General features: G+C 45.0%; 1 protein-coding gene across 5 annotated transcripts in view; it reads left to right on the forward strand.

The window, feature by feature from the left end:
* The window catches only part of FRMD5 (FERM domain containing 5), a 141768-nt gene that overhangs the window by 110965 nt on the left and 4190 nt on the right, over positions 1 to 26613 (forward strand). For all 5 annotated transcript variants that reach the window (XM_029575859.1, XM_029575860.1, XM_029575861.1 and 2 more), the window contains 2 exons: positions 297 to 365; positions 7845 to 7951. In XM_029575859.1, the coding sequence (XP_029431719.1) occupies positions 297 to 365; positions 7845 to 7951 (176 nt within the window). The remainder of the gene's footprint in view (positions 1 to 296; positions 366 to 7844; positions 7952 to 26613) is intronic.

Raw genomic sequence — 26613 nt, forward strand, 5'->3', positions numbered from 1 at the left:
CGCTTTCCAGCAGGTTTGCATCACACATGACATCTTTATTGCTAAATCAGATTTGATGTGTGTCTTGTACACATCCCATCTATGGCCACCTTGATTTCAGATGTCTTGTACTCCCTCAGATTACAAATGTAGGTATTGCATGAGCCTTGTCCAAGGAGCTCTCTCGATTTCAGGTTAGAGAATATTTTGCTTTTTGTCTATCTTTGCCTGCTTGGGTCACTGTCAGATGCACTGAGTTTGGTCAGGGTGGGAATCTCATGTTCTTATTGTTGCTTTTTTTGTTGAACTATATTTAGTGGTCGTGTTGCAAAAGAAGTGATGGAATCAAGTGCCAAGATCAAGCGCGAGCCGCCTGAAATCCACAGGTAAGGTGAGAAGAAGATCTGAGGGGCAGTCTTGGCTAATTGCTGGGTTCAGCTTCCCCATTTTTCTTCTCCTCTGGGTGAATATTCTTTTGCTTTCTGCTTCTCAAATGCAAACTAATGTGTGCAGGCATTGCCAAAGGGCTGATACGCTCTGCAGGCTAAAAGGAAATAATTACACAGGATAGTACTAATCCATATTCCTCCTCAGATCATATTTCTGGTATTGTGCTGCTATAGTCTTTCTTCTCTTTCCCGCAGGATTGCTAATTTTTTATGGGAACTTTTTCTGTCAATCTCTGACATCTTTGTTTTGTATAGCACAGGAGTAAATGTATTTCTGTTTCTCTAGTGTTGCACTGCATGCAGAGTCCGGCTTCTTGGGATTTTCAGTTCATTTTCTGCCAATAATTTGCGGTCCCTTGGTGAGGGGGCTCTCTTTGTGTTCTTCATGTGTGACCAAGGAGGGGTATTCTGATAGTTTGTAGTATCTGTGTAGGGATCTGTCTGGTTTCCCATAAGGTGAGGTAGGGCTTAATCTGTAGCCAGAAAAGAATTTAACGCGGAGGGGGTTAGATGGGCAGGGCGAGGGCCAGGTGGGACCAGAACCAGGTGGGAACACACTCTCTCACATACATACACCCAAATCAAAGCCATAGGGCGTATGGGTGTATGTAACTTACAATCAAGTCCCTTGGTCAGACCACTTTCTACTAAAGTGCAAGACACATGCCAACTCCATCAGCAAGACTGAAACCAATAAAACATGCTCCTTCAAATCAGACCACCCTTCTCACCAGATCTCCTCCAACACGAACTAGGAAATCAGCTGTCAAACATAGATCTCTCCAACATAACCAACGCCACCCAATCTTGGCACCAAATAACAACTGCAAACACCATAAACCCGGAGAAAACAAAAATAATCAAATCAAATCCTTTAGTTGTGGTTCAATCCACAACTAAAGGAGACCAAAGCTACATTAAGACAAAGAGAAAAAGAATGAAGGAAAAACAAATGTCAACTAACACTCGAAAGATACCGCACACACCTCGCCTACTATAAAAGTCTAATAAACAAGGCAAAAAAAGAATATTACAGTAAATAAATCCAAAATTCCACAAATAATCAAAATCCCTCTTCAACATAGTTAACAACCTAATAACGGCGAACAACAATACTACACCCCCAAGCAAGAACCTAAGCCAAGATCTCACAATCTTCTTCAAAAACAAAATCTGCAAAATAACTGAAAAAATAATCCAAACTGCAAGCGCCAACTCTCTTCTAAATCGCCAGGACATCACATCTTGGGCTAATTTTGAACCTATTTCAACCACAGAAACTGAGAAACTAATTAAATCATTGAACCCAGCCCAACACAAAGTCAATACCATACCAACTCACTCACTAAAAGAAATCTCCAAAACCATCACGCCAATCATCACCGCAATTATAAACAAATCGCTCGAAGAAGGAAAGCTTCCTGACAACCTAAAAATCACCACCATAAAACGCACCTTAAAAAAAAAAGAACCTCGACCCCAACTACCAACCTATCTCAAACCTTTCCTTCCTCGCCAAGCTAACAGAAAAAGCTGTACTCAAACAACTAAATGATCACCTAGACACAAACAAAATCCTATACCTCTCCCAACACGGCTTCAGAAAGAATCACAGCACTGAAACTCTACTCACCAATCTATCAAATACCATCCTAAGAGGACTCGAAAACGGACAACGATTCATCCTCATCCTCCTTGATCTATCGGCTGCCTTCGACACTGTCGATCACAACATCCTAATTAACAGACTAGCAGAAATAGGCCTCACAGAAAAAACCCTAGACTGGTTCACCTCTTTCCTCCAAAATAGATCCTACAAAGTAAACTTAAACAACCACACCTCTGAAGCCATCACACTCGAAACCGGTGTACCCCAAGGATCATCACCTTCGGCCATACTATTCAACATCTACCTTCTACCACTCTGCCAACTTCTCTCAAGCCTATGCATCACCCACTTCCTGTACGCCGACGACATACAGCTCATCATCCCAGTAACAAGCTCCATCGAGACCACTCTAGAAACCGCAGCAACGACCATCAACAAAATCAAACGCTTACTAAACCAACTGAAACTATGTATCAACACCGACAAAACTGAATGTATGTTGAAGGAAAGAAACAACTCTGGTGACCACTTGAACCATGCCCTGGTCATTGACAACAACCCTATCAAACTAAAAGAATGCATCAAAGACCTGGGAATCTGGATCGACCCGCAGCTCAACCTGAAAAAACACATCTCCATGAAAATAAAAGAAGGCTTCCACAAACTATCAATTCTCAAGCACCTCAAACCCCTAAAACAGACTTCAGAACCATTCCCCAATCACTGATCTTCTCAAGCACGGACTACTGCAACTCCCTCCTGATGGGTCTCCCCAAATCAACACTACACCCCCTACAAATACTACAGAACACCGCTGCAAGAATACTCACTGGTCACAAAAGAACAGATCACATCTCTCCAATCCTAAAAGAGCTACACTGGCTCCCAATAGAAAAAAGGATTGAATACAAAACACTGTCAATCATATGCAATTCAATACACAACATTGACTACGACTGCCTCACCACCCTACTTCAAATACACCTCCCTCAATGCAATACCAGATCATCTGGTATTGTGTTTTCAGAATTTATTTCTATTTTTATTTTCTTCTGGCTTTCTTCTGTTTTAGTGTAGTGAATTTATTTAAAGTATATTATAGGTAGAACTAGGGCTTAAAGAGTATATTGTACTTTTTTTCCTTAACTTTGCTTTCTTTTGTTTATGTTTTTGATGTTATTTTTATATACTTTTATGTAATTTTAGATGTTTTTCTTTTAGTTTGATTTTATTATATTCTTATTTTATTTTGAATACATTGTAAACCATTTTGGTCAAATTTTTGTTTGTAAAGACGGTATAGAAATCTTTTTAAATAAATAAATCTAACAAAGCACGACTAGATATCCCACCAATCGCTACAGCCAAACTGAACTCCACCAGAAAAAGAGCATTTGCAGTAGCTGGTCCGCTTCTATGGAACCCTCTACCCTCCAGTCTAATACTTCAAAGCAATGCCAAAGTGTTCAAAAAACTCCTCAAAACCTGGCTCTTCAAACAAGTCTATAAGGATGGAATAGGCTAAACCAAATCAATAAAAAGACAGCACCCCTTTCGCACACTCCCTCCTACCCACATCCCACCTTCCCCCCCCCCCAACCTTCCCAACTTTTAACTCTATCTAATCTCTCCTAGCCTCACCCTCCAAACATTCCTCATCCAAGTACCCTCATACAAACAACGGAACACTTGTCGCAGGAGCTTCCCACTTCAACTGTTATACTACTAATACACTATATCATATCATATAGTTATCCTAAAGTTCGTACGTTATTCCCTGTTAAATCTGCACCCTGTTTAATGTTGTTAATGTATTGACCTCTGTTTTAATATATCGAGTTGTCTTTAATTGTAAACCAGAGTGAAGGCCAACACTAATACTTCAGTATAAAAAAAAACAATAAATAAATAAATAAATAAATATGGCTGACCTTGTCTCAGAGCTTCTTCAAGGGCTGAGTGACCATAAATGATCCATGCAACTACTGAGTCTGTTTTATTTCTTCGGGGGGGGGGACGGGGGACGACAGAATTGATATACACTGTCAGCTCTTCTCTATTTTGCTTTCTCGGGTCCCAGAAGAAAGGTGGCAGATTGCCGTTTGGGGTTGTTCTGCCAGAAATTAAGCCTCTGTAATGGACATAAAAAAAGATTAAATTAGCATACGTTTGAAAATTATGAGCAGTAGTGCCATTCATCAAGACCAGGGTTGACGCCTTAACAATTGATATTACTGCTTACAGCTTTCAAATCTGTGCAGAGTTAAATCCTTTTTTCTGTTCACACCTCAGATCAGTCCAGACGAGTGGGTTTATGCATCCCCACCAGCAGATGGAGGCAGAGAACAAAACTTTGAGGCACTGCTACATAACAGAGCGCTACCTGCAGTCCCCTCAGTATTTCTCTATCTCCAGCAGATGGTAGACATCCAAACCTGCAGTCCCGTGTTCTGACTGAAAGTGTGGAGATAGTGACAGGAAGTTGGGGTAGCTCCCCGAGGTGCTAGGTTTCTTTGTGGGCAATCCCTTGGGTTGAGCTGGGTGTCCGGGGGGGGGGTTAGAACATAAGAAATTGCTGTGCTGGGTCAGACCAAGGGTCCATCAAGCCCAGCATCCTGTTTCCAACAGTGGCCAATCCAGGCCATAAGAACCTGGCAATTACCCAAACACCAAGACAGGGTTAGAAACTCCTGTCTGTTGTAGTCCGTTGCTTCCAGAGGTTTTGATAGCCAGGGGACTAGCTCCTTCTTACCTTGATGTCTCCTCCTGCCAGCTGCTGCTCAAGGAAGTACCCTTTTTTTTTTTAAGTTTAAAAAAAAAAAGATTTTTAGAAGGGGAAACTAGAGCATGGTTGTTTGTTCCTGCGAGGCTGGGAGATTGTCTGAGGCCAGTGTCTGTCTGTGGGAGCTCTTCGGGCCTGCAGGAGAGAGAGCTGAAGGAGTCTGCGGCTGTTTCCTTTTTTCCCCGGCAGGGAAAGCTTGTGGAGCAGTCAGTCCAGGGCGCGCGTCGCTTTGGCCACTGCCATGCACGCAGCCTGAACTGACACATTTCGCGCATTTTCACCAGAGCAATGTGGCAGCCACATGGCTGCGTTGGTGGCTTAAAGGGCCTTTGGGCTCTGGTCGGCTCGTCTTACTTCCTGCTCCCTCTGCATAGGCTGTACATCAGGAGCAGAGATAGAAATCAGAGAGTAGGGCTAAGTGGTAAATTTTCTCAATGGAGAAAGGTGAATAGTGGAGGCCCAGGAATCTGTACTAGGTCCGCTGCTTTTTAACATATTTATAAATTACCTAGAGATGGGAACAATGAGTAAAGTGATCAAATTTGCTGATACAAAGTTATTCAAAGTTGTTAAATCACAAGAGGAGTGTGATAAATTGCAAGAGGACTTTGCGACACTGGGAGACTGAGTATCCAAACTGAAGATGATATTTAATGTGGACAAGTGAAAAGTGATGCACTGAGGGAAGAGTAACCCAAATTATAGCTACACAATGCAAGGTTCCACTTTGGAAGTCACCACACAGTGTTGGGTTTGTGGCATATTGTGGACTCTTGGTCGAAGTGGTGATGACTCCTCCCACGGGGAGGGGCTCCATGGGGAACCACAACTACTGGCTAGACTCTAGTAAGCAGACACTGAGGAGAGAAAGCTTTATTATACTGCAGTTGAAAAGTAGAATCTTGCCCAAGGAACAGACAGTGCTGTAGTCCAGAGATATCACAGTGCTCAGACAGTCTTTGTAGATGATTGACTCACCCAGATGTAGCAAAGGTCCGGTAGTGTTCCGCAGTGCGGGATAGGCCGTGAACCTGAAGGGTGGAATGAGGAGAGCTGGAGCATAGTGATACTCACAGAGTAGCAGTGCTGATAACTTCCTTTGGTAGTTGAAGAGAGGGACCCGAGGTCTGAGGTGCAGGATAGGCCCTCGAGGAGCGAGTACCTAGGAGCACCAAGGGTTACTGAAAGAAAGCACAGGACCCCCGAGGAACGCGTGACCTTAAGGTTAGGTAGATTAACCCTGGAGGGCGAGAAGAAGCGAGAGGCCCCCCAAGGAGCAGGTACCCAGAGCTTCCGTAGTAGTGAGATACCCTGGAGAGCAGAGAGAAATCCAAGCAAGCAGCATAGAAGCGGTCAGAATAGCAAAACCGAAGTCCTTGCTAACTCGTTCAATTGGAGCGGAGGTTTAAATACCTGGAGGAACTGACATCATGCGGTGGGGCTGCTCCTGAGGTTCCCGCCGTGATGTATTCAAAAACATAGGCAGCATGCGCACACGTGCCCTAGGAGGCCTCAGGAAGAAGCATGGCGGACGGGGACACCCATGCTGGCTTGGAGATGCTGAGGGTTTCGGCAAACGGCAGCGGAGGCAGCCATTCTTCCAATGGTGGAGGAAAAGGGTAGAAGAGAGGTGAGGTAGAGCGGTCGCAGCCATCTGCGACCGATGGATGCAACACACAGGAAAAGGATCTAGACGTCGTTGTGGATAATATGTTGAAATCCTATGCTCGGTGTACGCTAGTAGCCAAGAAAGAAAATAGAATGATTGGAATTATTAGAAAAGGAGTGGAGAATAAAACAGAGAATATCACAATGCCTCTGTCTCGCTCCATGGTGCAACCTCACCTTGAGTATTGTTTGCAATTCTGGTCACCGCGTTTCAAAAAAGAGATAGCAGAATTAGAAAGGGTGACCAAAATGATAAAGGGAATGGAACAATTCCCGTATGAAAGACTAAAGAGGTTAGGACTCTTCAGCTTGGAGAAGAGATGGTTGATTGAAGATATGATAGAGCTCTATAAAATAATAAGTGGAATCAAGCAATTAAATGTTAATCAGTTATTTACTCTTTAAAAAAGTACAGACTAGGGGACATTTAATGAAATTACTAGATAATACTTTTAAGACAAATAGGAGAAAATATTTTTTTACTCAGCAATTAAACTCTGGAATTCTTGCTGGAGTATGTGTGAAAGATTTTAATATTGCTGGGTTTAAAAAAGGTTTGGACGTTCCTAGAAGAAAAGTCCATAAACCATTATTAAGGTGAACTTAGGGAAATCCATTGCTTATTCCTGGTTTAGGCAGCCTGGAATCTGTTGACTTTTTGGCATCCTGCCAGTTATTTGTGACCTGGACTGACCACTGTTGATGGCAAGTCTTGTGTTCTTATACAATAAATCATAAGCTGCCTAGTTTGTATTTATATCCTGCTTCAAGAGGATCACCTTATCATTCTAAGCAAAGGCCTGTTGAAACAAAAATGTTTTAAGCTTCTTTCGAAAGGTCTGCATGAAGGCTTCCAGATGAAGATGTTCTAGCAATGAATTCCAGAAGATGAGACCCACTTTTGGAAACACCCTCTCTTGAGTTTCTGCAGGCTGGGCCAAATTAAAAAATGGAACGTCTAGCAAACCACCTTGAGAGGATCTAAGTGTCTGGTAGGATTGTAAATGCAAAACATGGCATTAATACGTGGAATGGCGGCATTACCCAAAAGCTTATGAATCATCATAGCTATCTTATATTTCATTTGCCCTTCCACAGGTAGCCACTAAAGATCATTCAATATCTGTGTAATGTGGACCCTTAGTCCATGACTTAGCAGGACCTGAACATCAGAATTCTGTTTAAATTTTCAGTGCTCTCAAGGCATCAGCTGGCATCCCAATGTAGATACAGTCTGTCTCCTCCTCCTTCCCCCTTTCTTTGTTTCTCTCCATTTAGATGTGTCTATTCATTACTAATATGATCTCTTTTACAGGATATTTCAGTCTAATGTGACTTTTATGGCTTTCTGTTGCAGATCTGGTCTTGTGCCCAGCCGCAGCTGCCCATCTATCACACATGGCCCGAGACTAAGCAGTGTTCCAAGGACACGACGAAGAGCTGTCCATATTTCCATCATGGAAGGTAGGAGTCCATTATTAGTGTAAGGACAATGTGTTGGAGTCTGCCAATGGGGATTTGGGACATTTCATTCTTTTCTGACCTGAGGAAAGGAGCTCCCAAAAGCTCATCAAGAAGGGTATTGTTAGTCCAATAAAAAGGCATGAACATATATATAATTTTTTTTCCCCACAGATAAGCAGGCTCAATTAGCCATGCTGTCTGGGGTGGCTAGGTGGAGCTTCTCAAAGATGACAGACCTTTGCTCTGTGTGTGTGGCTACGTCCTTTCCCGCGCGGCTCCATTTTCTCCTCAGTCTGTTCTTTCCACGCTGCAGGCTGCACATGGAGCTTTCTTTCTCTCCTCAGAGAGCACCGTTCAGTTTAAAAAAAATAAATGTCTCCAAGTCTGCCTGGCTTCAAATTCTGCAAGTGCGGTAAGATTGTCTGCCACAGACAGGCATAATTACTGTTATTTATGCCTCGGTCAGGACCACAACCAGTCGGCATGCAGGGACTGCAGTCGCATGTCCCCCCTGGCCCAGCATCAGCGAGCAGCCAAGATCGCCTGGCTGCAAGAGGGAAACTCAAGATCCTATACCACCAGCTTGGAGTGCCTGTCAGCCCATTCATCCCCGGGGCCGCGTCTGGATCACCCTAAAAAATCAAATAGGGTCTCCTCCTTGGGACCGCCGGACAAACATAAGGATCAGGTGGGCCAGCCCGCCTCTATCCCTCAGTGCCTGCAACCCATTCAGGCGCGCGGAGCTTCAGGGGATGCGTCGACTCAACCACTGAGGTTACTGGCGTCCTGAGTCGAAGACCCGACGCAACCAGGTGAAGCGCAGTCAATGCATGTGTCGCAGTTGAAGCACAAGGAAGAGTCCCTGCTCGATGCATCGACACACAATCGCCGAAAGTCATCAGGATGAACACAGGACAGCCCATTGATGCGGATGCTGATGCAAGCCCATGCCATGTCGCACGTTTTGACACAAAAAAAATCCCAAAGTTGCTGGTATCCACCTGCCTTCAGCCCCTCGTCTGGGAAGTTCTCCCAGAAACCATCGGCTGTGGAACTGCAAGAGGCCTTCATCCCTGACTTACTGGACTTTGTCTTTTATGATGAGCTGGCATCTGAAGATGAATCCATGGGCTACTCTCACTTCTTGGAGCATGTCTACTTTGATTTGTCTTCAGTTTCCAGACAGAAGAGGTCGGCAGGGCAGTTGCAGGAGCCCCTCCGAAAGCGGCACAAGAGGACTTCCTCAACAGAACGGACGAAGGTCTGGCCCAGAGGCCCTGACTCGGACATCCTACTTGCGGCACTGCAACCAAGGAATCTCCCGGCAGAGGATTCATCATCTCTTCCGAGGCATGGTGCCTTGGCCTCGCAGGCGATGTCTCAAATTTCCAAGATCTTGACCCAGTTCCTCTACTCCGTGGAGGATCAGGGAAGCAGCAACTCCTTCCCTATTCCACACAAAGATTCCCCCCCCAGGGCAGACCACCTTCGCCTCCACAAGGGGTCATTAGTCCAGAGCCTCTGTCCAGCAGCCTGGCTCCTGGGCACTCTCCGCAACTTAACGTCTCCCAGCAGCTCTTGCCTTCTACGTTGCCAAGTTTCTTGATGGGTTAGGTAGAAAGCTTAAATCCAGAACCTCCAGGGGAGCATTCTCTGAAATGCTCCCTGTTCCACGCACAGGTCACCAGAGACAGGCAGAGCTCCGGAGTCTCAATGCGTGGATGAGAAGATGGTGCAAGGAAGAGGGATTCAGTTTTGTTAGGAACTGGGGAACCTTTTGGGGAAGGGCTGCACCTTAACCAGGGTGGAACCAGACTGCTGGCGCTAACCTTTAAAAAGGAGATAGAGCAGCTTTTAAACTAGAACAAAGGGGAAAGCCGACAGTCGCTCAGCAGCACATGGTTCGGAGAGAGGTATCTTTAAAGGATACTAATGATGCATTAGAATTAGAGCATCCCGACAGTGAGGTTCCAATAATTAGAAAAGTAGTCCAAGTGCCTGTAACTAAAAACTCACCTGAGCTAAAAAAATTCTAACTTATCCCTATCAATTAAAAAGAAGAATGAAAATACAAACAAAAAACAAACTTTGAAATGTTTGTATGCGGATGCCAGAAGTCTAAGAAGTAAGATGGGAGAATTAGAATGTATAGCAGTAAATGATGACAGACTTAATTGGCATCTCAGAGACATGGTGGAAAGAGGATAACCAATGGGACACTGCTATACCGGGGTACAAATTATATCGCAATGACAGAGAGGAGCACTCGGGAGGAGGTGTGGCGCTTTATGTCCGGGATGGCATAGAGTCCAACAGGATAAACATCCTGCATGAGACTAAATACAAAATTGAATCTTTATGGGTAGAAATGCCTTGTGTGTCAGGGAAGACTATAGTGATAGGGGTATACTAACATCCACCTGGTCAAGATGGTGAGACGGACAGTGAAATGCTAAGAGAAATTAGGGAAGCTAACCAAATTGGTAGTGCAGTAATAATGGGAGACTTCAATTACCCCAATATAGACTGGGTAAATGTATCGGGTCAAATTGGATTTAATGACTGGAAAAGGAACAGTGTGCAAATCCAAGGCTATCGTGCTAAACTTTCAAAAGGGAAACTTTGAGAAAATGAGAAAAATTGTTAGAAAAAAACTGAAAGGAGCAGCTACAAAAGTAAAAAATGTCCAAGAGGCGTGGTCATTGTTAAAAAAATACCATTCTAGAAGCACAGTCCAGATGTATTCCACACATTAAGAAAGGTGGAAAGAAGGCAAAACGATTACTGGCATGGTTAAAAGGGGAGGTGACAGAAGCTATTTTAGCCAAAAGATCTTCATTCAAAAATTGGAAGAAGGATCCAACAGAAGAAAATAGGATAAAGCATAAACATTGGCAAGTTAAATGTAAGACATTGATAAGATAGGCTAAGAGAGAATTTGAAAAGAAGTTGGCTGTAGAGGCAAAAACTCACAGTAAAAACTTTTTTAAATATATCCGAAGCAGAAAGCCTGTGAGGGAGTCAGTTGGACCGTTAGATGATCGAGGGGTTAAAGGGGCACTTAGAGAAGATAAGGCCATCGTGGAAAGATTAAATGATTTCTTTGCTTCGGTGTTTACTGAAGAGGATGTTGGGGAGGTACCCGTAATGGAGAAGGTTTTCATGGGCAATGATTCAGATGGACTGAATCAAATCATGGTGAACCCAGAAGATGTGGTAGGCCTGATTGACAAACTGAAGAGTAGTAAATCACCTGGACCGGATGGTATACAACCCCAGAGTTCTGAAGCAACTCAAAAATGAAATTTCAGACCTATTAGTAAAAATTTGTAACTTATCATTAAAATCATCCATTGTACCTGAAGACTGGAGGATAGCAAATGTAACCCCAATATTTAAAAAGGGCTCCAGGGGCGATCCGGGAAACTACAGACCGGTTAGCCTGACTTCAGTGCCAGGAAAAATAGTGGAAAGTGTTCTAAACATCAAAATCACAGAACATATAGAAAGACATGGTTTAATGGCCTCACAAATCTGCTTCACTTTTTTGAAGGAGTTAATAAACATGTGGATAAAGGTGAACCGGTAGATATAGTATACTTGGATTTTCAGAAGGCGTTTGACAAAGTTCCTCATGAGAGGCTTCTAGGAAAAGTAAAAATTCATGGGATAGGTGGCGATGTCCTTTCATGGATTGCAAACTGGCTAAAAGACAGGAAACAGAGAGTAGGATTAAATGGGCAATTTTCTCAGTGGAAGGGAGTGGACAGTGGAGTGCCTCAGGGATCTGTATTGGGACCCTTACTTTTCAATATATTTATAAATGATCTGGAAAGAAATACGACGAGTGAGATAATCAAATTTGCAGATGACACAAAATTGTTCAGAGTAGTTAAATCACAAGCAGATTGTGATAAATTGCAGGAAGACCTTGTGAGACTGGAAAATGGGGCATCCAAATGGCAGATTAAATTTAATGTGGATAAGTGCAAGGTGATGCATATAGGGAAAAATAACCCATGCTATAATTACACAATGTTGGGTTCCATATTAGGTGCTACAACCCAAGAAAGAGATCTAGGTGTCATAGTGGATAACACATTGAAATCGTTGGTAGTGTGCTGCGGCAGTCAAAAAAGCAAACAAAACGTTGGGAATTATTAGAAAGGCAATGGTGAATAAAACGGAAAATGTCATAATGCCTCTGTATCGCTCCATGGTGAGACCGCACCTCGAATACTGTGTACAATTCTGGTCGCCGCATCTCAAAAAAGATATAATTGCAATGGAGAAGGTACAGAGAAGGGCTACCAAAATGATAAGGGGAATGGAACAGCTCCCCTATGAGGAAAGACTAAAGAGGTTAGGACTTTTCAGCTTGGAGAAGAGACGACTGAGGGGGGACATGATAGAGATGTTTAAAATCATGAGAGGTCTAGAACGGGTAGATGTGAATCTGTTATTTACTCTTTTGGATAGTAGAAAGACTAGGGGTCACTCCATGAAGTTAGCATGGGGTACATTTAAAACTAATCGGAGAAAGTTCTTTTTTACTCAACGCACAATTAAACTCTGGAATTTGTTGCCAGAGGATGTGGTTAGTGCAGTTAGTATAGCTGTGTTTAAAAAAAGATTGGAATAGTTCTTGGAGGAGAAGTCCATTACCTGCTATTAAGTTCTCTTAGAGAATAGCCACTGCCATTAGCAATGGTAACATGGAATAGACTTAGTTTTGGGGTAATTGCCCGGATGCGGATTTGGCAGAGACACCCACCCCCCCAGAAGGGGATGACCCCCGGGTGCTACGCTTATTTCGGAGGGAAGAACTGGAGCCCCTCATTCCCTTTGTTCTTCAGGAGTTGGGGATCGAGGGGCCCCCGGCGGATACTCTTACGGCTGCACTGCCTGTGCATATGGACCCGGTCCTGGCGGGACTTGGGGCTCCCACCTCCACTTTTCCCTTCCATCTTATGCACAAGTTGCTGCTCCTCCGGGAATGGGAAGCTCCCGAAATGGGGCTTCGCCTAGGGAGAGCTATGGACAAGCTCTATCCTCTCCCTGAGGACTGCTTAGACATGCTGAAAATTCCCACGGTGGATTCTTCAGTCTCCGCTGTTACCAAGCACACCACCATCCCAGTGGTGGGAGCCACGGCCTTGAAGGATGTGCAGGATCGCAAGCTTGAATTCCATCTCAAATGTATCTTTGAAGTTCTGGCCCCGGGAGTTCGGGCGACGATCTGTAGCAGTCTCATGCAGCGGGTAAGCCTTAGGTGGGTCCAACAATTACTCGGCACCCAGGACCTCCTGTCTGCAGAGGCGGAGCAGGCTGAACAATTGGAAGGCGCCATTACGTATGGGGCGGATGCCTTGTATGATCTCATCCGTGTCCAGGCAAAGGCGATGACTTCGGCAGCCTCGGCCAGACGACTCTGGTTACGCACTTGATCGGCGGACCCGTCGTCCAAGTCTAGGTTGGGCACTTTGCCTTTTAAGGGTAAGTTGCTCTTCGGCAAGGATCTTGAGCAGCTTATTAATTCCTTGGGTGAGAACAAGGTTCATAAGCTGCCTGAGGACTGTCCTAAATAGTCAAGAGCTTTTGTTCCTTCTCATTCCCGCTTCAGGGGCCAGCGTAGATATGTTTGGGCTCGAGGTACCTCTGCTAGAGGTTATCCCTCCAGATCACAATCTTGGTCTCAGTCCTTTCAAGGCCGCCGGTCCTTCCGAGATGGGGCTCCTCAGCGCTCCACGCCCAAGCCAGCTTCCCAATGAGATTCAGCCGGCCCATTCCTCTGTTCCCAACCTCGGTGGTCGTCTCTCCCTGTTTTACAAGGAATGGGCCAAAATTACGTCAGACCAGTGGGTCCTCGAGATAATAAGAAACTGTTACGCTTTAGAATTTGCTCGAGATCTGCACGTAGTCTCTCCTTGCGGACCTCTGAAGTGGGCTGCCGTGGATCAAACTCGCTCCAGGGACTGGAGGCTATTGTCCCAGTCCCAGCGGATAAACTTGGCGCTGGCCAGTATTCCATCTACTTTGTAGTGCCGAAAAAGGACAGTTCCTTTTGTCCAATTTTGGACCTCAAGAGAGTCAACCGGGCCCTCAAGGTACCACGTTTTCGGATGGAGACCCTGAGGGCGGTCATAGCGGCTGTTCACTCCGGTGAATATCTGGCCTCTCTCGACTTGACGGAGGCTTCCTTACACATCCCGATTCACCACGAGCATCAGAGGTACCTTCGCTTCCACATTCTGGACCAGCATTTTCAGTTCCGGGCGCTGCCATTCGGCCTAGCCACTGTGCCGCGCACTTTCACCAAAGTTATGGTGGCAGCCGCCCTCCGGCGAGAAGGGAGTCCTGGTCCATCCTTACCTGGACGATTGGCTTGTGCGGGCCAAGTCAGAGATTCTCTGTCGACAGGCAGTCAACCGGATCCTTGCTCTCCTTACCTCTCTCGGGTAGATAGTCAATTTCCCCAAGAGCAACTTACAGCCGTCCCAGGCGTTGGAATTTCTGGGGGCACACTTCGATACCTGCGTCGGCAAGGTGTTTCTGCCACACGCTCGAGCATTCAAGCTTATGGATCAAGTGTGCAACCTTCTCTCGCTCCCGCTTCCTACGGCGTGGGACTATCTTCAGGTCCTGGGGACAATGGCTTCCACCATCGACCTGGTTCCGTGGGCTTTTGCGCATATGCGACCATTACAGAGAGCTTTGCTATTCCGCTGGCAGCCAGTGTCGGAACAGTTTCAGACGATTCTCCTGCTTTCTGACTCTACCGTCGCCGACATACAGTGGTGGCTATCGCTGCTGCACCTTCTGAGGGGGATGCCCCTTCAGACTCCACAGTGGATTATAGTCACGACGGATGCCAGTCTGTCCGGCTGGGGAACGGTCTAACAGTCACAGACCACGCAGGGATACTGGTCACCAGTCCAGTCCCGCTGGCACATCAATCGCCTGGAGGCCCGGGTGGTCCATCTGGCTCTTCAAGTTTTTTTCCCTCTACTCCACGGCAGGGTGGTAAGAGTTCTTTCCAACAACTCCACCACGGTAGCTTATATCAATTGACAAGGGGGCACCCGGAATCGCCTGGTGGCCCTGGAAGCCAGCCAGACCTTGCCTGGGCAGAGCGTCATCTGGAGTGCCTTGCAGCCTCCCACATAGTGGGCAGGGAGAATGTACAAGCCGATTTCCTGAGTCGCCAGCGTCTCAATCCAGGCGAGTGGGAGCTCTCGGACGGAGTGATGGATCTGATCATCAACAGGTGGGGTCCCCTTCACCTGGACCTCATGGCAACCTTGAGCAATGCCAAAGCCAACAGATTCTTCAGCCGCTGGAGAGAGCACTGTTTGGAGGGAGTAGATGCTCTGGCTCTCCCCTGGCCCCACGACGTTCTCCTGTACGTGTTTCCTCCCTGGCCTCTTGTGGGCAAAGTTCTCCGAAGAATAGAACTTCACAAAGGGCCGATCATCCTGGTGGCTCCCGAATAGCCCCGCAGACCGTGGATCTGGTAAACCTGGTGACAGACAGGCCCCTTCGTCTCAGTCATCTCCCGCGCCTGCTACGGCAGCGTCCCATATTTTTCAACCAGGCGGATCACTTTTGTCTAGCGGCCTGGCTTTTGAACGGAGAAGACTGAGACAGAAAGGATATAAGGAGGAAGTTATCTCCTTCCTCCTTCGGGCTCATAAAGCCATCTACTTCATTGGCTTATGTACGCGTCTGGAAAGTTTTTGAGAATGTATGTGCTGAATTGGGTGTTTCGGCGTGCTCAACCCCGGTCTCGGTGGTTCTTTCCTTCCTTTAGTAGGGTCTTTCCAAAGGGCTTTCCTTCAGCTCGTTGCGCGTCCAAGTGTCTGCTCTCGGCTCTCTTTTATGTCGAGTGGAAGGTCACGCTATGGCATCTCACCCGGACGTTGTTCGGTTCCTGAGGGGTGCCAAGCATTTGAGGCCACCCGTCCGGTCCACCTGTCTATCCTGGAGTCTCAATTTGGTCCTTCGGGCCCTCTATTTGGCTCCGTTCAAACCTCTCCGTCTAGCTACTCTCAAGGATCTTACAGTCTTTCTGGTGTATATTTGTTCCTCTCGACGGGTATCGGAGATCCAAGCGTTGTCCTGTCGGGAGCCCTTCCTGTGGTTTTCTGATTCGGGGGTTTCTCTCAAAAGTGTTCCTTCCTTCTTGCCAAAGGTTGTTTCTCCTTTTCATGTCAACCAGTCGGTGGAGCTTCCCGTGTTCTCTCCGGAGGACATCCCGAGTCCAGTTGGGGGCGATCTTCGCCGGCTTGATGTGAAACGCATGTTACTGCGCTACCTCCAGGTCACCAATGAGTTTCGGGTTTCTGATCATCTTTTTGTTCTCTGGAGTGGTCCAAATAGGGGCAAACAGGCTTCTAAGACTACTATTGCCTGGTGGTTGAAGGAGGCAATTTCATCGGCCTATATCTGCCAAGGTCGGGCAGTTCCTGAGGGCTTAACAGCTCATTCTTTGTGTTCTCAGGCTACTTCGCGGGCAGAGAGTCAATCGATCTCTCCGCAGGAAATATGCAGGGCCCTTAATGGAAAACCCTGCATACCTTTGCTCGCCATTACCGTCTTGGTGTGCAAGCACCGGTTTTTGTTTCTTTCGGTCGGCAAGTGCTTAGAGCAGGACTGTCTCGGTCCCACCCGTTTTAGGGATGCTTTGGTACATCCCATGGTCTGGACTGATCCGGGTATGTACAGGGAAAGGAAAATTAGTTCTTACCTATTAATTTTCGTTCCTGTAGTACCACGGATTCAGTCCAGACACCCTTCCCTGTTTTTTCCTTTTTCTGCCGTCTACTCGAAGCTCTTTCTACAGGTATCTGGATGAAGGCTACCTATCATTATCTTACGGACACTGGAAGTATCTGTGTTTGATGATCAAGGATATGCAAGAGCGTTCTCCTACAGAATTTATTCAATGTTGTAACTGCTTAGTTGGTTACTCACTCGAGTTTTTTGGTTACTTGTTTGATCTTTTTCTTGGTTATCTTTGTTCTTATCTGCTTTGACAATGGTTATGCTGCAGGGTAGGCTCTGTCCTGATAGAGGATACCCTTTCAGTTTTGGTCTGTCTCTATCTGCTGGACAAGAGGCTCAACTCATGGTCTGGACTGATCCGTGGTACTACAGGAACGAAAATTAACAGGTAAGAACTAATTTTCCTATAAAACATATAGAGATTTTTTGTATATTGTATATGAGTTTTATGAGTTTTTGTATTGTATTTTTGATATTTGTGAACCAGTATGATTGAGTACAGAATATCAGTATACAAAATATAAATAAATATTGCAAATATTAATTAAAAGCAATTGTAAATTATTTATAATAAGTTTGTGTACAGGACAAAGAGCATAATGGAACATTCTCTATCTCCTGCTCTCCTCAGCTGATGTTCCTCCATTTGTTCTGTTATCTGTCCCATGAGCCTTTTTCTCTTCCTTTCCAAGGATCTTGAATAACTTTCTCCTGCCCACTGATACCTTTCAGTCGAGTTTCAGATCTGCTCAGGCCATGGACTCTGTAATCATCTCCATGCTTGTTCTCCTGCTCCTATGTCTCACAGTCCTTCACCCTCTCCACCCTAGCACGAGTGTCATTATATGTGGAGTAGTGGATGTGATGCTGTAACTGCACAGGATATATTGCAAGGCACACATAGGCCTGCACCATTTCTGAGATCTTGCAAGATTAGAGACCAAGGCAATGTGTCTGTACTTTTCAGGTGCAGGGTTTTGTCTTTAGTAGGATTTGAAGACTCTAGTGAGGTGTTTAGCTGTCCCCCAAACAATATGTCTACTCACACTTTCATTGTTCCTTATGTAGACAGAGTGTAGAGTAAGCTGAAAATCAAATCATCATCCTGTAATGATCCCAACCCAGCAGGGATTCTCAGGCAGAGCTGACATCAGTAGTAAAAATATCACATCCCAAAATAGCTGGGAATCCACAGTCTAAGACACCATAGCCATGTATGTCTTGTGTTCTTTAGAGATTGCTTTCAGCTGGCAGAGACTTTGTATACCACATTTCTGTATATGTGCTGAGTGCAGGGGTAGATCAGAGAGTAGGGCAGGAGCAGGGTTTGGTGGAGAAGGGGGTTCCCAAAGCTGCCTTGTACAGAAAGTCAGCAGTGTTGGAGGTGCCGTTCTCCTGCGAACAGGACAGGCTCAACATGGTAAAATGTCTGATAAAGATAAAAACCAAGGTGAATGTGCACCTACGAATGATCAACCACTGTTACCGGGATGTGAAAGTTCGGGTGCTGAGCCTGGGGCCCCGGCTTCTGGGGAAGGCACTTGGGGCCATACCACTGTTTCCAGCACTAACTGGATACAGTCACAGCAATCAGGACAGTAGAAAAGTACTAACCCCAGGTAATTACAGGCATGTGTGTGCTTGTGTATGACCATGTGACTATGTGTATATCTGTCCTTCAACATAGGAGTGTAATCATGAACTTGCATACGTGCATATCTCTGCATTCTTGTAGATGTCTGTAAATAATATCCATGTGTACGTATAACTGTGTTCCCTTGTTCTCAATTTCTATGGCATTTGTATCATTGTTCATTAATTCATTTAGTGGAATTACAAGGTTTTTCCAGTGGAAAAAGTTGTAAATTTTGTGTAAAGCACAGAGAGTTGTAGAAAAGGATTTGGTGCATTTTAGCAGACAAGATTGAACTGCTTATTTTTTTTGATCTAATTGCCTTTTACTATTTAATCATTAGAAGCTGGCTGGCTGGCCATTATGAAATAGACCCTTGGTTTCATGCAGCAGTTTATAGGTAAATTTTGCAGGAAAAGATAATAAATTGTTCAGTAATTCTGCAGCAAACTTGCCTGCTTTAGCACTTTAACTACTCGGTATGCATAAAAAAAGTCAATTTTTCATTGAAAATCGTTCCCATTTTGCTTAAAAAATTAATCTGCACCCACAACTGGAAAAGCTTCTGCTCAGCAAATATCAGAGGTGGACAGAAACTCATAGTAACAAAGATGATGGCAGAGAAAGTGCAAATGGTCCATCCAGTCTGCCTAGCTCGCTGCCTATGGTTGTAACTGCCACTCCGTGCAGGTTACCCATCCCTTCTGTTAAGGGTAGTAACTGCCGCTCCATGCAGGTTGCCCACCCTATGCCCTTCTGTTAAGGGTAGTAACTGCCGCTCCATGCAGGGTTACCTCCATGCCTTCTGTAAGGATAGTAATATTTACAATCAAAGCCAAGCAACTGTCAAACCCATACAAAAAATTACTGCTAACAGGGTGAGCAGCCTTCTTGATAATGCATACATTGCTGCTGCTGCTAACGGGCTTTGCTTTTGGACTTGGCCATAAAAGCCTGTGCTTTTTCTCTAATGTCTGCGTATCAGTACTCTGGACCATAAAAGTCAGGGCCCAGTGTTGGCTGTCAACTGAATCCACCAGACACCGGACTCCACTGAGCCAAGAGTGTGCGCTGGAGGGCACGAGGATGAGCAAAAGCCCATGGAACCAGCTCCAAGGTGGAAGCCATGGACCCGAGCACCTGCAACACGTCCCAAGTAGTGATAATCGACAACCTTATCAACCGCTGAATCTGGCATTGAAGCTTGCAAGCCCTCTCGTTCGTTAGAAAAACTCTGCCTTTGGTGGTGTCGAAGAGCACTTCCAAATACTCCAGTCTGCGAGGGTACCAGATGGCTCTTTGCCAAATTCACTACCCAGCCTAATGATTGCAAGGTTCGAAGCACAGTCTGTACCGCTGCCTGCCAACTGGCTTCCGACTTCGCCCAAATGAGCCAATCGTCCAGATAGGGATGGACTAGAACTCTCTGCCGACGTAAGGCCGCCACCACGACCACCATGATCTTGGTGAAGATGCGAGGTGCTGTAGCCAAGCCGAAGGGGAGTGCCTGAAATTGGAAGTGCTGTCCCAGGATCATGAACCGCAGATAGCGCTGATGTGCCTGAAAAATAGGGATATGAAAATATGCTTCCGTCAGATCCAACGATGTCCGGAACTCCTGGGAGTGTACCGCTATCACCGAGCGCAAGGTCTCCATCCTGAAACGAGGAACTTGCAAAGCTGCATTCACTCCTTTCAAATCGAGGATGGGACAAAGGTTCCCTCTTTCTTCGGGACCACAAGGTAGATTGAATACCTCCCGGTTCGAATCTCCTCCAGAGGCACCGGTATAACGGCTCCCAACTGCTGCAACCTGTGCAGAGTCTCCCGCACCACTCTGCGCTTCTGCAGTGAGACTAGGAACAAGTCGCAGACGGGCCCTGCAAAATCTAAGGCGTAGCCTTCTTTTATCACCCCTAGAACCCACTTGTCCTGCGTGATCTTGGCCCACTCCCCGTAAAACAATGCTAGCCGACCTCCTACAAAAGGAATGGCGGAGTGGACCGGTCTTTTTTCATTGGGGAGACTTGGGACCGGAGGTAGCTGTATTCCCGGGATTCCTGAAGGGTCTGCGGCCCCCTCGAAAGGGCTGTCCCCAGGAATGTCCTCTTGCCGAGGAACCACTCTGCGCTGGCGCCCCAGTGGGGCGCTGTTGGCGAAACCTGCGATTGTCATGTGCGTCTAGCCCGGAGCCTGTCTTCTGGCAAACAAGGCGCCTTAGCATCCGCCAACTGTTGCACAATTTGATCCAATTCCTCCCCAAACAGCAGCTGATCTTTAAAAGGCAAGGAGGACAACCTGGACTTAGAAGAAATATCTGCCGACCAGTTACGAAGCCACAGCATGCGCCAAGCCGCTACTGCCGAGCCCATCACCTGGGAGGACGTCCTGACTACGTCATACAGTGCATCGGCTACAACGGCTATTGCCGATTCTAATCGATCTGTGCGAGCCGCTTGCTTGTCCATCTGCTCTTCTTGAGTGCGCTGTACCCGGCGTAAGCATGCCCTCTGCATGAGGCTGGAACAAATAGCCACGTGAAGACTGAGGGCCGAGACCTCAAACATCTGTTTGAGTTGGATCTTGAGTTTGCGATCCTGAACATCCTTCAGCGCAGTCGCTCCTGTAACCAGGATAGTGGTCTGTTTCATGATGGTGGAGTCCGTGGAGTCTACCTTGGGTAGGGAAAATAACTCCAGGGTCTGTTCTGGCATCGTAAACAACTTAGCCATCGCCCTGCCTACCCGCAGATCCGCATCCGGCGAATTCCATTCTTGTTCGACTAAAGTCTAACCCGTGGAAGGACGCCTGGTGCTTTGTAAAACTGAATCTGCAGAATCCTTACGCGCATCCGCCGCTGGAGACTGGAGAACCAGTTCCTCCAGAACCTGAGGAAGAAGCAGCGCAAACTCATCCTTATGGAATAGTCGTAGAATCTTGGGGTCATCCCCCTCTGCCGGTCAGGAATCCATGCCTTCCGGGTCGTTACCCCCCACCATGTCCGGCCTCCCCGAACCATCGGGGTTGTCCTGTGGCGCCTCCGTGGGAACCTGCAGCCCTCGAGCAGGCACAGCTCCTGCCTGCGAGGACCCCTGCAAGGGTGGGGATAGCTGACCTCCCAAGCCAGACACCCCCCCCCCCCACCCCTCATATTGTGCCAAAAAAGCTTTGTGCATTAACAGTACAAACTCTGGCAAAAAGGGAGCCGGGGGGACTCCCTGTCCCTCTACAGGAGTTGGGAGTACCGGTAAAAGCACTGGGGGGGAATCCCACGGTGTCTGAGGTGCTGGAGATGTGAGCCCTGAGGGACTCAAAATGGCTGCCATTCCCGCAGTTTCCCTCGCGGGACGCCTCGCGGTCGCTGCTGGGCCCGACAAAATCAGGGAAGAACGAGGCAGGCACCTTCTCCTCTTGGCCGGCCTGGGGAGTTCGGAGGGACTCATCTGCCTCATGTCCTGGACGACGAGGGCAAGATTTTCAATTTTCAGGCGTTTTAAAGTCGATATGATTTATCTTATGGCAGCTATTTCTCCTATGTTCAACTATGGCATTATGTGACTTCCCTGCCCTTGCTGATTTAGATTCCTTTTACTTGGCTTCCTTGGAAGTAGTTATGAAAAATGAAGACAGATCAAAGCTCTTTTTCTCCATCATACGCAAGGGTTTGTACAAATTTAATAATCATTCTGACTTGGGGATTCCTTTGGCTTGCTGGACTGGGCGTATAAGATATGTTTTAATGGCCTTAAGCAGTTACCAGTAATATGGAGATCAGAGAACTACAGATTACACTTTTGAGGAAAGCATATCTCTCTGAATCGCATGCTTTCTGGGCTGGCATTTCTGATAGATATGTGTGAAATGCAACTTGGAAGTGGGAACTTTCATACCGCTTTTGGTTTTGTTCACAGATTAAAGCCTTTTGGTAGCGAGTGACAGATTATTTATCATGGGGATATATTGGGGATATATCCTAGCAAACTCCTCAGAGGTTTTGAACAGTCTCCTCTGTTATTCAAATCTGAGTGATGGACTATTCACTCGAAAGCTTTGTGTTATGGGGGAAAAGGTGATTCACCCTTCTTTTGGCAATGGAGGAATATGCTCCACAATATGATGCAGATGCAAAATATGACTTCTAATGTTTCCTTCAAGTGGTGCAAGTTATTCCTGGACATCTGGGAGAAGTATATACAACTTTGTCTCCGAGGCGAGGAGTTTAGTTCTAAATACTGGTTCTTATTTTTATGGTCTAGAATCAGTGTTGTGAGGTATAACATGTATGGTAACATGAAGGTATAAACTAGCATTGGTTAATCTGTAGCGAGTGAGAATAGTGGGAGAGAAATTGGTTAGTGGAAGAAGGGGAATATTGCTTGGAAATATGTTGCCTTTGTATTGGAAATAGTGCTTTTGAAGTGTGCTATTTTGTTTTGGCTTAATAAAATATTTGAACATAAATGTTCAAATGAGATGACATCAGTTCAGGTGTTCCACAGGGCTCCACCCTGTTGGCAATGCTTTTCAACCTCTACCTAGCCCCATTATGTAAAATTCTTGCTAGTCTCTGCCATTTCTTCTATCGTGGCCAGAAACAGTTGAATCAGTGAAAATCTGTTTATCAACTATTCAGAAATGATTATTTTTCAATAAATTGGCCTTGAACTTTGCAAAAACTCAATTTATTTATTACTTTTATATACCAACATTCATCTCAATTGAGATATCACATCGGTTTACATTCAGGTACTGTAGGTATTTCTCTATCCCCAGAGGGCTTAGAATCTAAGTTTGTACCTGAGGCAATGGAGGGTAAAGTGACTTGCCCAAGGTCACAAGGAGCGACAGCAGGACTCTGGTCTCCTGGTTCATAGGCACTGCTCTAACCACTAGGCTATTCCTCCTCCCTTTGTATTAATACAGAGACCGCCTACCAAATCTAACATATATCTATCACAGTTGAGGGCAATACATTTCTGTTATGTTCCAGCTTAAAAATCCTAGGTGTGTTAATAGATCCTTTTCTTTCATTCCATCTTCATGTGAAAGCGGTTATTAAATCTGGCTTTAACAAACTGCGAATTGTGTGTGTTCTGAAAAACCTCCTTGACAAAACAGACTAAAACAGAGGATGTCATAATGCCTCTGTATCGCTCCATGGTGAGATCGCACCTTGAATACTGTGTACACTTCTGGTCGCCGCATCTCAAAAAGGATATAACTGCGATGGAGAAGGTTCTGAGAAGGGCAACCAAAATGATAAAGGGAATGGAACAACTCCCCTATGAGGAAAGACTAAAGAGGTTAGGGCTGTTCAGCTTGGAGAAGAGACGGCTGAGGGGGAGATATCATAGAGGTGTTTAAAATCATGAGAGGTCTAGAACGGGTAGATGTGAATCGGTTATTTACTCTTTCAGATAATAGAAAGACTAGGGGGCACTCCATGAAGTTAGCATGTGGCACATTTAAAACTAACCAGAGAAAATTCTCTCTCACTCAACGCAATTAAACTTTGGAATTTGTTGCCAGGGGATGGGGTTAGTGTTGCTGTTAGTGTACCTGGGTTTAAAAAAGGTTTGGATAAGTTCTTGGAGAAGTCCATTACCTGATATTAATCAAGCTGATTTAGGGAATGGCCACTGCTATTACTAGCATCAGTAGCGTGGGATATACTTAGTTTTTGGGTACTTGCCAGGTACTTACTTGTAGCCTAGATTGGCCACTGTTGGAAACAGGATGCTGGGCTTGATTGACCCAGTATGGCAATTTCTTATGTTCTTATGACTTTTGGACTGTTGTACAAGCTTCTATTCTGCCTTTAGTTGACTACCGTAACTCCATCTATGTTGGCCTTCCAGCAATGACACTAAAGCCACTGCGACTATTGCTTAACTCAGCCGCTCGATTAATTTCAGGAAGTAAATGTAACTATTATATTTCATCAGTCCTGATTGATCTCCATTGGTTATCTATTACTGAACATGTCGTGTTCAGGGTTGGTACAATAGTTTTTAGGTTAATTTCATCATCGGACTCTCCATGATGCAATGCACTGCTAAGTGTCTACTGTCCATGCCGGTTAAGGTCATCACAGAGAAGACTTTTGGATGTACCATCTATGCAGTATGCTCGCCTTGTTACCATAAGAGATTGTGTTTTTTTGATTGCGGCTCCTATATTTTGGAACTCTCTTCTGGAGGCACTGCATCTGGCAGATAGCACGAAGACATTTAAGACCTCGTGCAAACCTTTTCTGTTTAGACAGGCTTATTAATATCTTCTGAAAGCTTATATTGTTTGATGGAGGAAGATTAACAGAGTGTATAAGATGTTTTGTTTGTTTCAAGTTTGTTGTGATAGCTATGCTTCTATGATTGTTTTACCTATACATTGCATAGTACTTATGTGTAAAAGCAATTTATAAATTTTAAATAAAGATAAAAGATCAGAACATTAACCCACCAAACTAATAAATAAACAAGCCCTAAACTACAAACCCTCACTCACAGTACCCCAAACCTTTAAAACCAATCTTCAAAACCTAAATAAAGAGACAGAAAACTATTAAATAAAAAAATGCCAAATCCAGAATACCATCAAAAAAGCAATCCTTTCACATAAAAAAACTTATCAAAATTTGTTTTTTTTCCCAAACCCAAATCAACAGCTGTACTCACAAGATCACAAACAAATGCTGCAAGCCAACTAGTTAACATCCCGGCATCCTTTAAACGCATCTCCAGAATGAGACTCAACTAATCAGAAGTCCAAAACCTCTAGGGAACTGACCAAACATAAGGCGGTACAACACACTGGAGAACAAGAAGCCCATAATAGAAGCCTCCACTCCTAAATCACAGGAAAATTATTCACTCATTCTTATTCAAACCCCTCAGAAACACACAATCTAAATGAAAAACCCATTTCTGTATTAGCGCCATAAATTACCAATGCAAGGACGTAATGACAACTGTTATGCAAAAAAAAAAAACCCCAAAGATCCTACACTAAATGTCACAAGGTGCCTCCACTCGTGCATTATTAGGGATACTTTCGTGCTCAGTCATCTGTGTCTTGAAAAGATTTATTTATTTTGAATTCTTATATACCGACATTCCTGTAAAGTATACAGATCATACCGGTTTACAGTGTAACAGAACTGTCGCGGGGGGCAATTACAAGGAACATAGAACGAAGATGACTAATCTGGCCAACATTTAGTAGCTTGCAAGGACATGATACAACATAAACATCATTCCTTGACTGACATGTGATTGAGGACCACAACACCTACTTCTTAGAAGTTATGGGGTGAATGAACTCACATAATGAATGAGATGACGAACAAACAGAACAACTTTCACATGGATGGCCAGCTTCCAGGCCTGAACAATACCCTATCATCCATTGGCAAAAAAGAGGATACCAACCATTTGTGCAAATTCCTGGCACATTTATACACAAACAAAGGTTTTTCAAATACTGCATACTCCTGCAACAATGGCCATTGTTTGACTATCGGAACAACATGCTGCGTAAACAGGGTATGTGGAAGCACACGTACATTCTATCAGATGGTGTTGTAGGCTTCTTTAAAAAGTAGCTTGCGGTTACAAAAATATCCCCTTTTATAGGCTCAGGATAACCATGTTCTTCAATGATTGCCACATCGCTCTTGCCTGTTTAAATTCCTCAATAGTAGAACCAGTCATGAAAAAAACCCCAAAAACTGGCTTATGGGGATATTCTTTCATCCTGTGAGGATGACAACTATCAAAGTGCAGTAATTATTTACAATCAGTTGCCTTTCTATGTATCGTAGTCTCAAAACCATTTCCTGAACAAAATATCCATATGTCCAGGAAGGCAACAACCCAAGAGGGGTGTGCCAGATATGAAAATCGTAAATTGACATCACACTGTAAGAACATATTTATTGTACCACAGCACACTAGAAAAATGTTGTCAATTTCTTTTGAATTACAAGTGTTCTGTATTAGTTGTTTGTGTGGGTTTGTTATATATAAACAACAAATTTTTGGAGATGTGTTGACTAGTGATTCATGTTTAGCCTCACATTCTTTATATTGTATGTCAATATAATGTAACCAGAGGCCAAAACAAAGAAGTGTATACAAAGACCGAATAAAAAATCAAGACATAAAGCAAGGCCCCTAATCGCTGTACCCTTAACCTACCGAAAAAGAAAAAAATTTTCCTTCATTCACCCAGTAAATTCTTCAAA

The sequence above is a fragment of the Rhinatrema bivittatum genome, chromosome 13 (assembly GCF_901001135.1).
Source record: "Rhinatrema bivittatum chromosome 13, aRhiBiv1.1, whole genome shotgun sequence".
NCBI classification, from domain to species: Eukaryota; Metazoa; Chordata; class Amphibia; order Gymnophiona; family Rhinatrematidae; genus Rhinatrema; species Rhinatrema bivittatum.